This window comes from Arvicanthis niloticus, chromosome 9, assembly GCF_011762505.2.
Source record: "Arvicanthis niloticus isolate mArvNil1 chromosome 9, mArvNil1.pat.X, whole genome shotgun sequence".
Classification (NCBI taxonomy): domain Eukaryota; kingdom Metazoa; phylum Chordata; class Mammalia; order Rodentia; family Muridae; genus Arvicanthis; species Arvicanthis niloticus.
This window is the reverse complement of record NC_047666.1, coordinates 71619600-71635284: the sequence shown is the minus strand read 5'-3', so window position 1 is coordinate 71635284 and position 15685 is coordinate 71619600. Positions and strand designations below refer to the sequence as shown.

Genomic DNA, 15685 nt, shown 5'->3' with positions numbered 1-15685 from the left:
AAAAATAGTTGATGAAAATTATGCTGTGGATGGAACCGGCAGGAAGATGGATTGTGAAAGCTGGCACAAGGATGTTGTAGCAGTGACAGTGTAGATAAATGGCCACCATCTAGAAGAGCCTCCAGATGGGTTGCCACTGGGTAGGAAGTGCTGCTGTGCCTGATGTAACCTGGGAGAAAAGGGAGCATAAGGCATGGCAAGAGAAATTTCTCATTAATTAAAAAAAATGATGCCTTGTGTGCGCATACACAAAAATTATAATAACAGAATTAAATGTTCACTTTTGACTCATAAATACTACTAATTTTGTTTTCTTTTGAGACAGTAGCGTCTTGCTTTGCAATCCTGGCTGTCCTGGAACTTACTGTGTAGACCAGGCTGTTCATGAACTCACAGAGATACTCCTACTTCTGTTTACCAAGTGCTGGGATCAAAGACATGCACCACCACACCTGGCTATAAATATTATTTTTGAACACCTTTAATTAGAATCAGATCCCATTATTTACGGTCATGTTTTCACTTTACAGGAGAACCCTTTCTTATTTTTTTTTTTTTTTTTTTTTTTTTTTTTTTTTTTTTACAAACACATATGTATGTATGTGTCGTACTCTTCCTGTAAGAAAGAGCAGAAGGAGTATTACTGTGGAGCTCAGGCTGGCTGGTCTTGAACTTGTGATCTTGTTTTAGCCTCCCAGGTGCTGGGATACAGGCATGTGCCACTGTGCTCAGCTACAATCTGTTTTAAAAGTAAGATAAAGTTAATATTTAGTGATACATTATCTATTACATACTGTATGTTCTCATATTGTTGCTTGCATTATGACAGCAGCAGCAGCAGCTTTAATTACGAGGGAGAAATTAAAGCTGGAGGAGTACAGGGAAGTGACCCAGGACACTGAGACGTGAACTGTAATGTGCTGGGCTGTGCTCCTTGGGTTCAGCAGTTCATGGATTTCACCAACATGGAATTAAAGACATGCAAAAAAATTATACGTGTACTGAACAAACTTCTCTTTGTCATTACTCTTGAAACAATGCAGTACTGCAACACTTATGTAGTATTTGCATTATATTTGGTATTGTCCAGAGATGACTTAATGAAGGTAAAGGAGATACTCAAAAGCTCTGCTATTTTTATAACAAGATTGAACATCTAGTAATTTTGTTATCTTTGAAAGTGTGACTCAGTCCCCCTGGATTCTGCAGGACTGCTGTATCTCTGTCTGAGTGTCAGGTGGAGACTGTAGTTCTCAGCAGGATGGCTGTATCTCTGAGTGTCAGATGGAGACTGTAGTTCTCAGCAGGATGGCTGTATCTCTGTCTGAGTGTCAGGCAGAGATTGTAGTTCTCAGCAGGGCGGCTGTATTTCTGAGTGTCAGGTGGAGACTGTAGTTCTCATTTAGGGTTCTTTGGCTTCGCTCCAGTGCTGCTTTGATGGTTTTGCTCTGCCATGTGGATCAGACACCTCTTTATTATTTGTATTTGTAAACTAACTACTTACAGCCTGCTCATCTCTTGGTTAGGTGGTCTGCTCTTCACGCCCCAGAGCAGGCTCTAGAGCACCTTGATGCATGATAAGCCAGCCCTACGTGGTTGTTTTTGTAAGCAGTTGCAACTTGATGCAGGCAGTTTATCTTGTCCTTAAAAATTACTTCAGCATAGCTGGTAAAATATTTTCCCCTATGCTGTTAATTTACTTATAAATTTTTTTTTTTTAATAAATCTGGAAGACTCAGGTAAAACAGCCTTTCATAAGTTATAAAATGACTGGACTGTAATGTAGTGTCATTTTATTTATTGCTTTTCAAATGAAAGTGTTTAAGAAACATCTATGGAGATTATTTTTAAAAGATACTAATAAAATAGCTACAGGATTATGATTTTAGTCATTTTAAGAATAATAATTTTATGAACTACTAAGGTGCTACTGTTTGCTAGATAGCACTGGGGCTACATCTGTAAAAGAGAAGAGACAGTAAGCAGAGTAAATAGGTAGATTATATATTGCAACTTATTTATTACCTATTTATGGTAATAAGTGCTCACAGAGATAAGTACTCTGAAGAAATAGGGTAAGCAGTTAGGAGTACCTATGGGGTGTGGCTTTTAATGAAAAGGGGTGGTGAAGATAGGTCCCACTGAGATAGATGGAAGCAAACACCTGAAAGAGGTCAAAGAGCAAATCATTTGGCTATGTAGAGAAAAGTAAGACAGGCAGCAGAAGCAACCAGGAAGAGAGCAGAGAATATTGGAATCTGAGGCGAGTAAGGAGAGCAGTGTAGTTGGAACAGTCACCTTGGGACACTCGGCCAGAGAGGATGACTGGGAGGAGAGCAGGGCTCTACATTGAGACCTTGAAAAGATTCTCTCTGGGAGAAATAGGACAAGATTTTATCAAATAATGTTAGTGCAAGTGTTGATAATAGGTAGTGTTTCTACAGGACAGAAGCAGAGTGGCCACAAAGTAGGTCTGATAGTGACTATAATCAAGTGGTTGAATTCTGGCTATATATGAAAGCAAAGCTAAGAGTGTTCTGGTAGATTAGATGACAGAGGAGTGTGTGTGTGTGTGTGTGTGTGTGTGTGTGTGTGTGTGCGCGCGCGCGCGCGTGTTTATCCATCAAGGAGAAAGGAGATGCAGCTGGCAAGTGCAGGAGGTACTCAGTGATGGACACACCAAGTGTACACTCCAGGTAGACATTCTGAGTAGTCAGGTGGGGCTTTGAATTCAGGATGAGGTCTTTGAAAGAGGAGGTATAAATTTGAGAGTCATTATCATGTGGACAATAGTATCATAAAAATAAGAAAATCTAAATGGAGAAGTAGATTAAGCCATGGGGTAGTTAGCATTGAAAGTCTGGGGACCTAAGAAGTATTCCACAGAGGGTTCTTAGGAATAAAGAAATAAGAGACTGGTAGTCCAGAAAGCAAGTGAGTGATGTTATCCAGGAATTACATGTGTCAGATGGTTCTGTAGGTCAAGAAAGATGAAGCTAAGAGTTGGTCATTGGATAGGACAACATGGAGATCAAGGGTAGTTTGTGAGGTGCCTCTTGGTAGTGGGGTGGGAATGCTGGTGCATAAGTGAGTGCAGGCAGCAGCAGGCAGAAAGGAATGGAGATACAGCATAAGCAACTCTTCCAAGGAAGTTTATTGAAAAGAGGAGCTTAAGGCAAAGAGATACTTTTAAAATTTTATTTACAATTCAGCTGTTGCTCTCCCTCCCAGTCTCCCTTCCCACAGCTCCTCAACTCATTCCTCCTCCCCCCTGTGCCCAAGAGGATGCTCTCCCACCACCAGGCTTCCCCCCTGGGGGGGGGGTGCCTCAAGTCTCTAGATACATCTTCTCCCACTGAGACTAGACCAGGCATTCCTCTGCTTTATATGTATTGGGGGTGTGTGTGTGGGGGTGCTCAGACCAGCTGGTATATGCTGCCTGGTTGGGGGTTCAGTGTCTGAGAGCTCCCAGGGGTCCGGGTTAGTTGAGACTGTTGAACTTCCTATGGGGTCACCCTCCTCAGCTTCTTCTAGCCTTTTCCTAATTCAACCATCTGGATCCCCAACTTCAGTCCAATGATTGGGTGTAAGTATCTGAATCTGTCTCAGCCAGCTGCTGGTTGGGCCTCTCAGAAAACAGCCATGCTAGGCTTCTGTCTGTAAGCACATCATAGCATTAGTAATGGTTTCAGGCTTTTGGTGTCTCCCCATGAGGTAGATCCCTGGTTGGACTGACTTTCCCTCAGTCTCGTCTCCATTTTTGTCCCTGCAGTTCTTTTAGACAGGAACCAGGAACACTTCTGGGTCAGAAATCTTGAGGCCCCGTCTATCGACTGGAGGTAGTAGACTCTTCCGGTTCTCCTCCCCACTGTTGGGCACTTCATCTGAGTTCCCTCCCATTGAGTCTTGAGAGTCTCTCACCCCCAAAGTTGCATATTTCCATTCATTCTGCTGGTCCTCTGGGCTTTTCTTCTGTCCCCTTCCCCAACACCTGATCCTGTTCACCTTTCCCTTTCCCTCCTCCTCTCCCACCCAATCCCTCCCTCAACTCTGCATCCCATGATTATTTTGTTTCCCCTTCTAAGTGGGATTGAAGCATCCTCACTTATCTTACTTAACTTCATACTGTCTGTGGGTTATATCATGGGTATTCTGTACTTTTTTTTTGGCTAATATCCACTTTTTAGTGAGTACATACCATGTATATATTCTTGGGTCTGGGTTACCTCACTCAGGATGATATTTTTTAGTTCCATCCATTTGCCTGAGAAACTCATGATGTCCTCATTTTTAATAGCAGACTAGTATTCCATTGTGTAAATGTACCGCATTTTCTCTATCCATTCTTTCATTGTGGAAATCTGGGATGTTTTCAGCTTCTGGCTATAACATATAAGGCCACTATAAACATTGTGGAGCACATGTCCCTCTGGTATTTTTAAGATTGTTAGTAGAGGAAATAACCTAAGAATAGAAAATTGATGTAGGAGAAAGTCCAACAGTTGCTAGAAACACCTTCGAGTAAGATAAGACTGAATTTACTAAGCAAGTACAGGGACTGGTCTTACAGACATTGATTGTCTATCAATAACAACAGCTGGGAAAATAGAATATACAGACGTGTATGCTCATAGAAGGTATATGTGGCAGATGAAATGATGAAAGTTTGCCTGTAATTGATCTAATTTTCTAATGTAGCAGGGAAATGAGATTTTCCACTAACTTAAGAATGAGGATGAGCAGAAATATAGTGGGAGTTTTGAGGGGAAGGGAACTGGATGGAACGGCACATACAAGAGAGGAGAAAGCACCCAGCTAGGGAAATACCATTTTTGCTGATGAGCCTGAATCAAAAGTGAAAGCAGGTGGCATTGCTGAAGTTTTCTCCTTAGCCGTGTTCAGCTACACGAGCATACATGCAGACTCAGTGGAGGATTAATTCTAATTAGCAAGTAAAGCTGACAAGCATGAAGAGGTAATAAAGGGGCAAGTGAATTGAGGACAGAAGCAAGGGAGTGGGTGTAGCAATTGCCTTTGGAGTTGAAGTTGGACCAGAAAGGCAGACAGACAGGGAAAGATAATGGGTAGGATAATCAGAGTGAAGGGCAGAGGGCTCTGGGTGTATGAACCAAGGAGTCAACAGGATAGAGTAGTAGTCCAAGAGCGTGATGCAGATGCAGGCAGTGCAGCTGTGCAAGCTTTGTACCTAAGCAGTGAAGGGGAGTTCAAAGAACTAAGCACCATGATGTCAGAGGGATGTTGAAGGCCAGGAGTTTATCTTATCTTTGGAAGGGCACATATTAGCAGCAGTTCAGAGTCCAAGCTAAATATTTAACAGCATAAGATAACTACTCTCTAGAAGTTTAAAGATTGTGCTACTTACAGATCAGATTAATTATTTAGTTGTGTATTTTTATATAATGTGGCAAAATAAAATGAGAATTATATAAATGTCTAATTTATAATAAATATTAGCATCTGTTTATAAGGAAGAATAATCATTCCATAAGATACTTATTCTTTATAAATGTACCTTTAAGTAATACCATCAGAAAATTACAGTGCATAGGGATTGAGAGATGGTTCAGCAGTTAAGAGCACTTACTCTCCTTGTTGAGGACACAGGCTTGGTTCCCAGCACCTACATGGGCCGATTCACAGCTGTCTCTAACTATAGTTCCAGGGGGTTTGACGCCCTTTCTAACGTCCATGGGGATCTGCGTGCATGTTGTACACATAAACTCACACAGCAAAATAAATAATTAAATTATTACACCATATCAGCCAATTAAATGCACATTCATCAAAATATTATGGAAATATCAGTCAAGAGAACACCCAATAGAGCTATATTGAGCTCCTAGAACTTGTCTAACTAACCTTAGAGATTCCTTGTCAAGTCCTCGTGTCCTCCACAGTCTAGCTGTGAGCTGTTCCTACAACACACCTGACACCAGTATGTGACTAGTGTACTTACCAGAATCAGTTGTTTGCCCTCAGACCTGTTTGGGCCAGTATGCTTGTTATTGTAATTATGTACATTAATTAAAGTAGTGCATGTACTGATGAAATAAAAATAAGAGAAGAGACTTGTTTTTGTATGACCTAAGCTAAATGTTTTGGAAAGATTCTAATAAATTAGGTGAGAATGAAGCAGCTGTAAACTATTTGGGAGGCAGCTGTGATGGAGGAGGAAGGCAGCTGTGATGGAGAAGGAAGGCAGCTGTGATGGAGAAGGAAGGCAGCTGTGATGGAGAAGGAAGGCAGCTGTGATGGAGAAGGAAGGCAGCTGTGATGGAGAAGGAAGGCAGCTGTGATGGAGAAGGAAGGCAGCTGTGATGGAGGAAGCAGCTGTGATGGAGGAAGCAGCTGTGATGGAGGAGGCAGCTGTGATGGAGGAGGAAGGCAGCTGTGATGGAGGAGGAAGGCAGCTGTGATGGAGGAGGAAGGCAGCTGTGATGGAGAAGGAAGGCAGCTGTGATGGAGAAGGAAGGCAGCTGTGATGGAGAAGGAAGGCAGCTGTGATGGAGAAGGAAGGCAGCTGTGATGGAGAAAGAAGGCAGCTGTGATGGAGGAGGCAGCTGTGATGGAGAAGGAAGGCAGCTGTGATGGAGAAGGAAGGCAGCTGTGATGGAGAAGGAAGGCAGCTGTGATGGAGAAGGAAGGCAGCTGTGATGGAGAAGGAAGGCAGCTGTGATGGAGGAAGCAGCTGTGATGGAGGAAGCAGCTGTGATGGAGGAGGAAGGCAGCTGTGATGGAGGAGGAAGGCAGCTGTGATGGAGGAGGAAGGCAGCTGTGATGGAGAAGGAAGGCAGCTGTGATGGAGAAGGAAGGCAGCTGTGATGGAGAAGGAAGGCAGCTGTGATGGAGAAGGAAGGCAGCTGTGATGGAGAAGGAAGGCAGCTGTGATGGAGAAGGCAGCTGTGCTGATACTGTTTTCTATTCCTTTTTAGAAAACATCTACCTACCTACCTACCTGTCTGTTGTTTATTTATTTAATTAGGTAACAGAAATAAGACCCAGCCCCTCACACATGCTAGACAAGCAGTCTACTGCTGTGCTATACAAATCTCCAGCCTTCTGTGAAATCTTGCTCTTTATTAAGAAGTAAATACAGATTGCTGCATTTAGTTGTGGTTTCCCAAACTACTTAGCTAAGGGAAAAAACATGCATTAGAGATTAATTAATTAATATACATGTTTTCCTTCCTTCCTGCCTGCCTGCCTGCCTGCCTGCCAAGCTGACTTGGGATTCTTTTTAACTGTGTCATGGGAGGTCTATGGAGACATTTTCATTCAAACATATCATGTACTTTGACCAGACCATTGTTGTCATCTATCCTGCATAGTTCTCTTCCTTTTTCCAGATAGCTTAATCCTACTTTCATGTTATATATAAATTATTTAATATATAATTTTAAGCTAAAAGTCACATTTCAGGTTTGTCTCTGTCCTTAATGATTTCCTTCTTTAACCAACATTGCACTGATGTAGAGACTACAAATCTAGACACGGAAAGCAGTATGGAATTTAACATAGCAGTCAAACTACATTTTCATTTTGTGTGACATGTTAGTATTTGGTTTGCCTTTTTGCTTTAAAAGTTGACCTCATTATATTTATTTTAAAAAGAATTTTCTGTAGCAACTGGTAACAGATTTTATAAATAGATTTGTATGGGCGTGGGTGGATAGCGTGATGTGAGGAGCGGCCAGAAGATAGCTTTGGGTGTCATTCCTTGGGTGCCATCTAGCTTGCTTTTTTTTTTTTTTTTTTTTTTTTAAACTTTCTATTGATTCTTTGTGGTTTTCACATCGTGCACCTCACTCCTGCTCATCTCCATCTTTGCCCTTGCAACTTCTCCCCAAATAAAAAACACACAACCAACAAAAAACCAAAGCATAAAAACCATTTCATCATGATTGCTGTAGTATGTCACCATGTGTCTCACAGTATATCTTTTGTCCGTACATCTTCACTTGCAAATGTTCTTTGCAGTAAGCTATTGAAGTCTGGTTCAAGATCTTTGGGTTGTGTGACACCATCAATATTGGATCCTTATCAGGACTCCTGGTTATCCTGTTGTTGCCTTGAGTCGTGGAGATCCTGCAGCTTTGGAACAGCAGGACTGGCTCTTTCACTCATCCTAACAGTTGGCAGATAATATAGATTTTGAGGTGGACCAACTTAATGCCCTGGATCTGGGCCTACATGGTAGCTGAACTGGTCAGTGCACTGGCTCTCCCTTATCCGTACCACCAGGGCAAGCTCTCTCGATAGGCCACCTAATGCTTGGCAGAAAGCAGGGTCAGTAATCCTGCTCTTATGCCTTTGGGGCCAGCTTGCCCACACCCACACCTGTAGAGCCATCTCCACTGTGCTACCCAGTCAAGGTGGTGTGTGTGTGTGTGTGTGTGTGTGTGTGTGTGTGTGTGGTGTATGTGTGTGGTGTGCAGTTTCCCAAGTGCTGCAGCCTGTGAGGTGCTAGGTCAGCTTTCCTGTTCTCACACCTTCAGGGCTGGTTCCCTTTGCCTTTGCCATCAGGGTCAGCTCCACTGTGTTGCTCAGGTAAGCACAGGGTCTGCTGTCCCAAGTGCTACAACCAATGAGGAGGCAAGGCCAGCTATCCTGTTCCCATTACCTCAGCTCCAGTTCTCCCGACTACCTGCAGGTGGTGAGGGGGAAAAGGGAGAGCATCATCCCTCACCCAAGTCACCTCAATGCTCAGATAAGGTGCAGGGTCCTCTTTTCCGAGTGCTGCAGCCAACATGGAACAGGACCAGTTCTCACACTCTGATGACCCTGGGAGTCAGCTCTCCCAACTGCAGCAGGTAGTGAGGGGTGTGAGGATGTGAGGTGGGGGGAAGCATCAACCTGGCACCCATACTGCTTCACAGCAGACTAGTGGCAGGGCCAGCTCTCCCATGCTCTTCTCGCCCTTGGAGCTGGTTCACCCACAGCCCCTCTACCAGAAACAGCCCTACTCTGTTGCCTAGCCATGGTGCAGGGCCCCACTCTCTAAAGTGCTGCAGCCCGTGAGAGGCAGGATAGCTTATATGCTCTCATGACTCCTGGGTCAGATCTCCAACTGCCTCAGGTGGAAAGGGGACAAAGGGCATACCTCCCCTCACTGCCCAGGCCATCTCATGGCAGGCGAGTGACAGGGCCCAGCTCTTCCTCATTCATGTCCTCAGGGCTGGCTCACGTGTTCCCTACTACCAGGCCAGCTCTACTGTACCGCTCAGGGAGGGGCAGGGTTAGAACTCTTGAGTGCTGTAGCCAGTGAGGGGCAGGGCCGGCTCTTCCAGCTGCTACAGGGTGTGAGGGGCAACCTTGCTCTCCTGAGCTCATGACCTGTGGGTAGCTTCCCCCACTGCTGGAGGTGGGGGAGTGATGAGGTGGGGGGCCATCACCACTGCATCAGTGCCACTACCCAGCTGATCCCTGGCACAGTCAGCTGTTCCACACTCGTACCCTGGAGGCCAGCTCACCCACATTCCTGCCACCAGGCCCAGCTGCAGACTGGCCTGCTTTTCAGAGGGCTGCAGCCAGTGAGGAGTGGGGTCAGTTACACACAGGTCCTGGCCATGTGGCTGCTGTGACCAGGGAGGTCCCCATGTTCTCTAGTGGTAAAATGAACCATGGTTGATCCCTGCCACTGCGTAGCCATGGACTCAGACATGGCCCCAGCAGCCGCTAGGGCTGGAACATTACCATGGCTCCAGGTGGCAGGGCTGGCCACTCACAACAGGCTACTACTCTCCACCTTTGAGTCTCCAGTTCCATCTCTCTTCATAATGCTCAAACTGTTCCATATCTCTTTCTCATCTGTCCACCACACACTTGTGTTGGCTCCTGCTGCAGCTGCCCATGAGGCTTGTGGGCCCCTAGATGACAACCTGTGTCCTGCTACATGGCATAGCAGCAAGCAGGTATTGATGACCGCTTGTGCTGTATGCTGGAGGTCAGGTGTCTGGTTAGCATGGCAGTCTGCAGGGTTCTGTCTCTTTCTCCTGTATGAGCTGCCTGGATTTGATTTGATTTGATTTGATTTGATTTGATTTGATTTGATTTGATTTGATTTGATTTTTATGAGTCCTAGGCATAAAACAGCTTTGGCCACCAAGCCAGATATCAGGTTAGGTTGAACAAAGGACTGCTGCCCTGACTGATAGAACACCACCACCAACAACAAGGTGTCTCTGCCACTGCTGAGGGAGACGTCTATCTTGCCTTTCATCTGCAGGGTTACTCACTGTCCTGGAGCTCTCTGTAGGCTAGGGTGGCTGGCTAGTGAACCCTAGGAATCTGTCTCTGCTTCTCCAGCACCGAGATTATAAGCAGGCACCACAGCATTTAGGTTTCCATGTGGGTTTCTGAGCTCATTACTTTATTGTTCACTTTAATTTGCCATAGAAGAAGCTTAAGTTTAGTGTATTGGGGAACCTAACTGTGTAGTTTCTGGAAATGAGTGTTTCGATTTGAATCTTTCCTTCTGTACCAGTTCTAGCATGCAAGACCAGTGTATGTAAGACTTGGAAAATATTATATAAGCTGTCTAAGTTTTTGTTTTCTTATTTATAGTAGAAAAATAATAAAACATACCACACGGGAAGTGTGAGGATTCAGTAAAACTAATCAATGCTTAGCGTAGTGCCTAGCACCTAGTAGGTATTGTCATACTATGTACCGTGTGTCACAGTGTTCTGTTAGTAGTCCTCTGATAAAGGTTCTCAACAGATATTTTTGAATTTAGGTTAAATTGTCACTTGTATAACGCGTGGGTCATCAGGCTGCAGGTCAGGCGCCTTGCTGTGTTTTCCCTGTGGCACTAGTGAGAAGCAGCGTGTTCTGTTCTTAGTGAGATGCAGCGTGCTCTGTTCTTAGCAGTCCTGTTGCCTTAGGGCTGTTAAAGCAAGTATGGCTCACCTTTCTAAAAAGTCTGCATTTTCATTACTGAGTTTCTAGAAAGAATGGTCTGCTACCGTTTCCCTTTGCTTCCTAAAAAATTGTTTTTTGAGCTGGGCGGCGGTGGTGGCGCACGCCTTTAATCCCAGCACTTGGGAGGCAGAGGCAGGCGGATTTCTGAGTTCGAGGCCAGCCTGGTCTACAGAGTGAGTTCCGGGACAGCCAGGGCTATACAGAGAAACCCTGTCTCGAAAAGAAAAAAAAAAAAAAAAAAATTGTTTTTTGGATTCATTTACTTAATATATGTGTGAGAATTTTTTTTTCTGCATGTATAAAATGTACCATCTGCGTGCTTGGTGCCTTTAGAATTCACAAGAGGGTGTCAGATGGAATTACTGGAATTACAGATGGTTGTGAGCAAGCATGTGGGTACGAGAAACAGAACCTCAGTCCCGTACAAACACAGGGACTTTTCATCGCTGAGCCTCCTCTTTAGCCCCCTCTTTCTGCTTTTTAACAAAACTTAACTTAGTAATACTATTAGTGAGAGGTGTGGGTAGAGGGGGTATTCCTTCAGGACATTACTAAGAAATGCCTCAGAGGCTTCTTAGGTCTAGGGGGTCTCTTTAGTCTCCTTCCAGGGACATACTGGGGCTGTGGTAAAATAGATGGTCTGCAGGTAAACCTGGTGTATCTGTGTTCACCGAGAGAACAATGTTGCCCCGCTCTGACAAGCACTGAACACTAAAGGTTGTGATGAGCACCATTAAGATCTTGGTCCGAGAGTGAGCTTGATTGAAGCAGAGGAGCTGCCAGGGAGCGTGCACTCTGGAATGAAGGAGTTGCTCAATGCAAGACGGCCGTGTAAATCATTGCTGTTTCTTGATGTCATCTCAGAAATGAGAAAGGGTTGCCCCGATGATCTGTATTCTTTGTACAAAACAAAATACGCTTCCTGTACCAAGGGTCTTAGGATGAAGACATGTGAGATTCAGCATGTCTCAGGAAGGTAAACAGGAAGCAAACTATCACTTGTCTCTAAAGTAGTTGGAAAAGTGGAAAAAAAATAAGGTGGCATTCCAAAGAAAGGAAGCAATGGCCAGCGCTGCTTAATGTTCAGGCTTAGAAGATGTCCTGAGAGGTGGCACTGGGAAGACTTATCAACGTGGGGCTGCCGCAACTTGCCTGGTCAGTGTGACAGTTGTAGATGTGCTTATCAAATAACAAATTCATATTAGTGCGATTACACAAAGAAAACAAGGTCAGCTCAAGGCTACTCATTGTTTTACTGTTTTATAGGGGAGACAAGAATTAGCTGTATTAGTGCAACATACAGTGCTGGGTTATTTTCGTGGTATGCACAAAGAACTTCAGAAGGATGGAGCCTGGAGTGGTTAACTGTGTGTCCATGGGAAGGAATTCATAGATACAGTCAGGCTGAGTATGAAAAATGGGAAGAAAGCCACCAGAAAGACAGGGGTGGAACTTTGTAAATACAGAAGTGTGGGTGCATGCGCATGCAGTAAGAAAGATCAGCAGAGTATGGTGGCATCTGCCTATAGTCTTTGGATGCTGAGGCAGGAAAATCATTTGAGTCTGGAGTTTGAGGCCAGCCTGGCATATACATTGTCTCACAAAAGAAAAAAAAGTATAGTTGTAAAGAATATGGTTTGGAGGGGAAAAGTTGTCTTGGGGACTGCTCGTGAGTGGTGGATGGGGACAGAGAGGAGAAGGAGTAAATGAAAAAGTGATACTGAGGGACCGGCAGCCATTCGGACAGGATTATAAGGATCTCGCCAGCTGGCTGTGGGATAGTGTTCTCGTGTATTGTTTCATCAGTGTTGGGATGAGAGGAAACAGGAGTTCAGGGCTAGATTCTGGCATTTGAATGTGAAAAGCCTGTGGGACATGCCAGCTTATAGTAGGTATAACCTGACATGCACATAAGTAGATGCAGAATTCAGAAAGACTTTAAACCAAGCAGCAAGAGTGCCTGGCATCGTCCAAGTGGGAAAAGAGCTGTGTGTACTTTTGTTTCATTGTATATTTTATTCTACTTCTCTGTGGCAGGGGACACACCTGACGCAGCCTGTGTGGCTACTCCTCAGGCATACTATTCTGAATGGCTTCTTTCACTTTCAACTTTAAGTCTATAAATGTTACTTGTTTGGATTTTTGGATTTTACCATGTATAAAGAAACTTGTAATTCTTGTCATAGTATTCAACATCAATCTTTCAAAATGGTTCTTAGTACAAATGATTCTCTTTAAATGGCTCTTTCCCTGTATAGGAACTGATGCAACAGAATGGGATTGGCTATGTGTTAAATGCCAGCAATACCTGTCCAAAGCCTGACTTCATACCTGAATCTCACTTCCTGCGAGTGCCTGTGAATGACAGCTTTTGTGAGAAAATCCTGCCCTGGTTGGACAAGTCTGTGGATTTCATTGGTATGTAGCTCAAAACAAGGGTACCAGCTCTTTGAATCATAGTGTCACAGAGAGAGAGGTATAGCTACTCCATCCCTTTTGCCTCTTAGAGATTTCAAGTCTGAAAACAGGACATGATGTTGCTTACTTTTTTAATGGTCAAGCTGTGTGCTATGCTGCCCCTAAGGGATTGGCATGTGACCTGCTAGCTAACTTTTAACAGCACCAAGGTTAAAGCTTTGCAGGATCTGTGATTATGTGTTGCAAGTATTTAAAAATCAGTTAAACTTTCAAAAGTATCCCTCCCTCTCCCCCACTTTTTAAATCTTTGAAACTATTTGATAAACCTGGCTGTTATTCCTTCTAAGTTACTGCTGTATTTTCCTTGGGAGAAGTTAGGTCCTATGAAAACATCCCAATATATTTGAAGTCCTTTTATTTGTTACAAGATTTCCAGAGCCGCAATTCATGCATCAATAGTTTCAAGTCTTTTGAGTCCAGTGAAATTCCAGCATATACACTTGTACATGCAGGAGCTATAATGGAAGTTAGTCTGTATCATACTTTATTCTGCTTCTTTGCCCTCATTGGGAGCTTCCCTACCTCACAGTGCTTTAACCTAGTGCTAATGCCGCAGTATCTAGTACTTGAATGTGAAGGCTGAGCAGAGGAGACATGAGCACAAAATGAGGTGCGACTACTTATGTTCCACGCAAGGATGTCTTGTTGTTTTCCTCCAACAGGGACCTAAGTCTGAGCACTCAACTCCATAATTAAATACTATGAATTAGTTATTGTCAGTAAAAATAAAAGAGCAGGGCTGGGGGTTGGCTCATCAGTTAAGAGCACTGGCTACTCCTCCAGAAGACCCAGGTTAAATTCCCAGCACCTGTGTGGTGGCTTAAAGCAATCTATGACTGCAGTCCCAGGAGACCTGACACTCTCCTGGCACCCCTGACACACTAGTAGTTCACAGATACACATGCAGGCAAAACACCCATAGACATAAAATAATTTAAAATTTTCCCTGTAAAAAGCAAAATTAGGTATATTAATCCCTGGTAACATTTTTCATTTTCCAGGTAATGCTTTTTAAGCTTCAGGTAATCCTGATAATTCTGATATAGTTTTTTCTTTCTGTTTTATTTTTTAAGAATTTTACTTTTCCAGAAATTTCTGTCATCAGTTTGGACTTGTTCTTTAAAATGCCTCAAGATTAAAGGCTATAACAGTTCACATTAAAATAATCATAAGGGAAATTCTTCGCACTGATACTTTCTCATTGCACCTCTAAGTAGATTTAGCATAGCATTAGATGTTTAGCCCCTAAAAAAGGAGACAATTTCATTGGCTGTCATGTTGATTCAGGGGCATGATCTAAGCTCCTGCGCTCATCTCATGGTCGGTTCCTTGGCTCCTGTTCAACCCCACCCCACCCCCAAGTCCATGATTCTGTACTGAGGTAACAGAGTTGATTAAAAGGTTGTACTTTGGAGCCAAACTTTGAGTCCTGCCTCCCTGGTTATCAGTTAAGTGATAGTGTGTGTCTAACTTAAAACTCTTAAATCCCTCTCGTGCCTGCTTCCTGAACAAAAGGCTGAAGGTAATACGCCTGCTTTGTAGGGATAGCATGAGGACTCAAGCAGATAATCAGTAGGCACTGAACAGTGTGCAAGTACTCAGCTCAGAGTTAGCGCCGAGGAAATGTTTGTGTCTTTCTATTTTCTACTCTCTCTGAGACATGCTCCTGCTAGGCTGGCCTCAAACGTTGGGCTCAAGCACTCCTGCCAAGTAGTAGGGACTGCAGGCACAGGTTCCTCTCTCTGACTAACTGATATTTTAGAGTGCCATGAGGACTTCTTCCTTTCTCCCCTCTGCTGACTGCTCTAACCTCCCTGGTCATCACTTCCCTTTTGAGCTCACCTCACTCTCAGCAAATCCTCAGTTTTAACTTTTCAGTTTTCTCCTTATTTATTTTATTGTTAAGAGACAAAGTTTCTGTCCCTTTAAAAAAAAAAAACCCTAAACGTTGCTTCTGAATTTCTGTAGTACTAATTTGCTGTTGTTTCCAGTCTCACCATCTCTGCTTTCTTATTCTCTAGAACTTACAGAAAACTACACAAAAACATGGCTCTTAGCCTAGCATTCCTGAGAGACATCCTCCACACACAGACACACGCGCGCACACACACATGCACGCTCGCACCTTTGTAGCCACCTCCATGTGCCAACTAAAGCAGACTGCTTTCTGAGTACCTGTTCCATCCTGAGAGAGCTTTCCTGTGTGTGGGTCTTTCCCTGTCGCCCAGGTCTCTGTGTGACTTCTGTTCTCAGGCTTGGGTTAACA

General features: G+C 43.9%; 1 protein-coding gene across 5 annotated transcripts in view; it reads left to right on the top strand.

The window, feature by feature from the left end:
- The window catches only part of Dusp16 (dual specificity phosphatase 16), a 76644-nt gene that overhangs the window by 53325 nt on the left and 7634 nt on the right, over nt 1-15685 (top strand). For all 5 annotated transcript variants that reach the window (XM_034511593.2, XM_076940674.1, XM_076940673.1 and 2 more), the window contains one exon: nt 13200-13359. In XM_034511593.2, coding sequence (XP_034367484.1) covers nt 13200-13359 — 160 coding nt within the window. The remainder of the gene's footprint in view (nt 1-13199; nt 13360-15685) is intronic.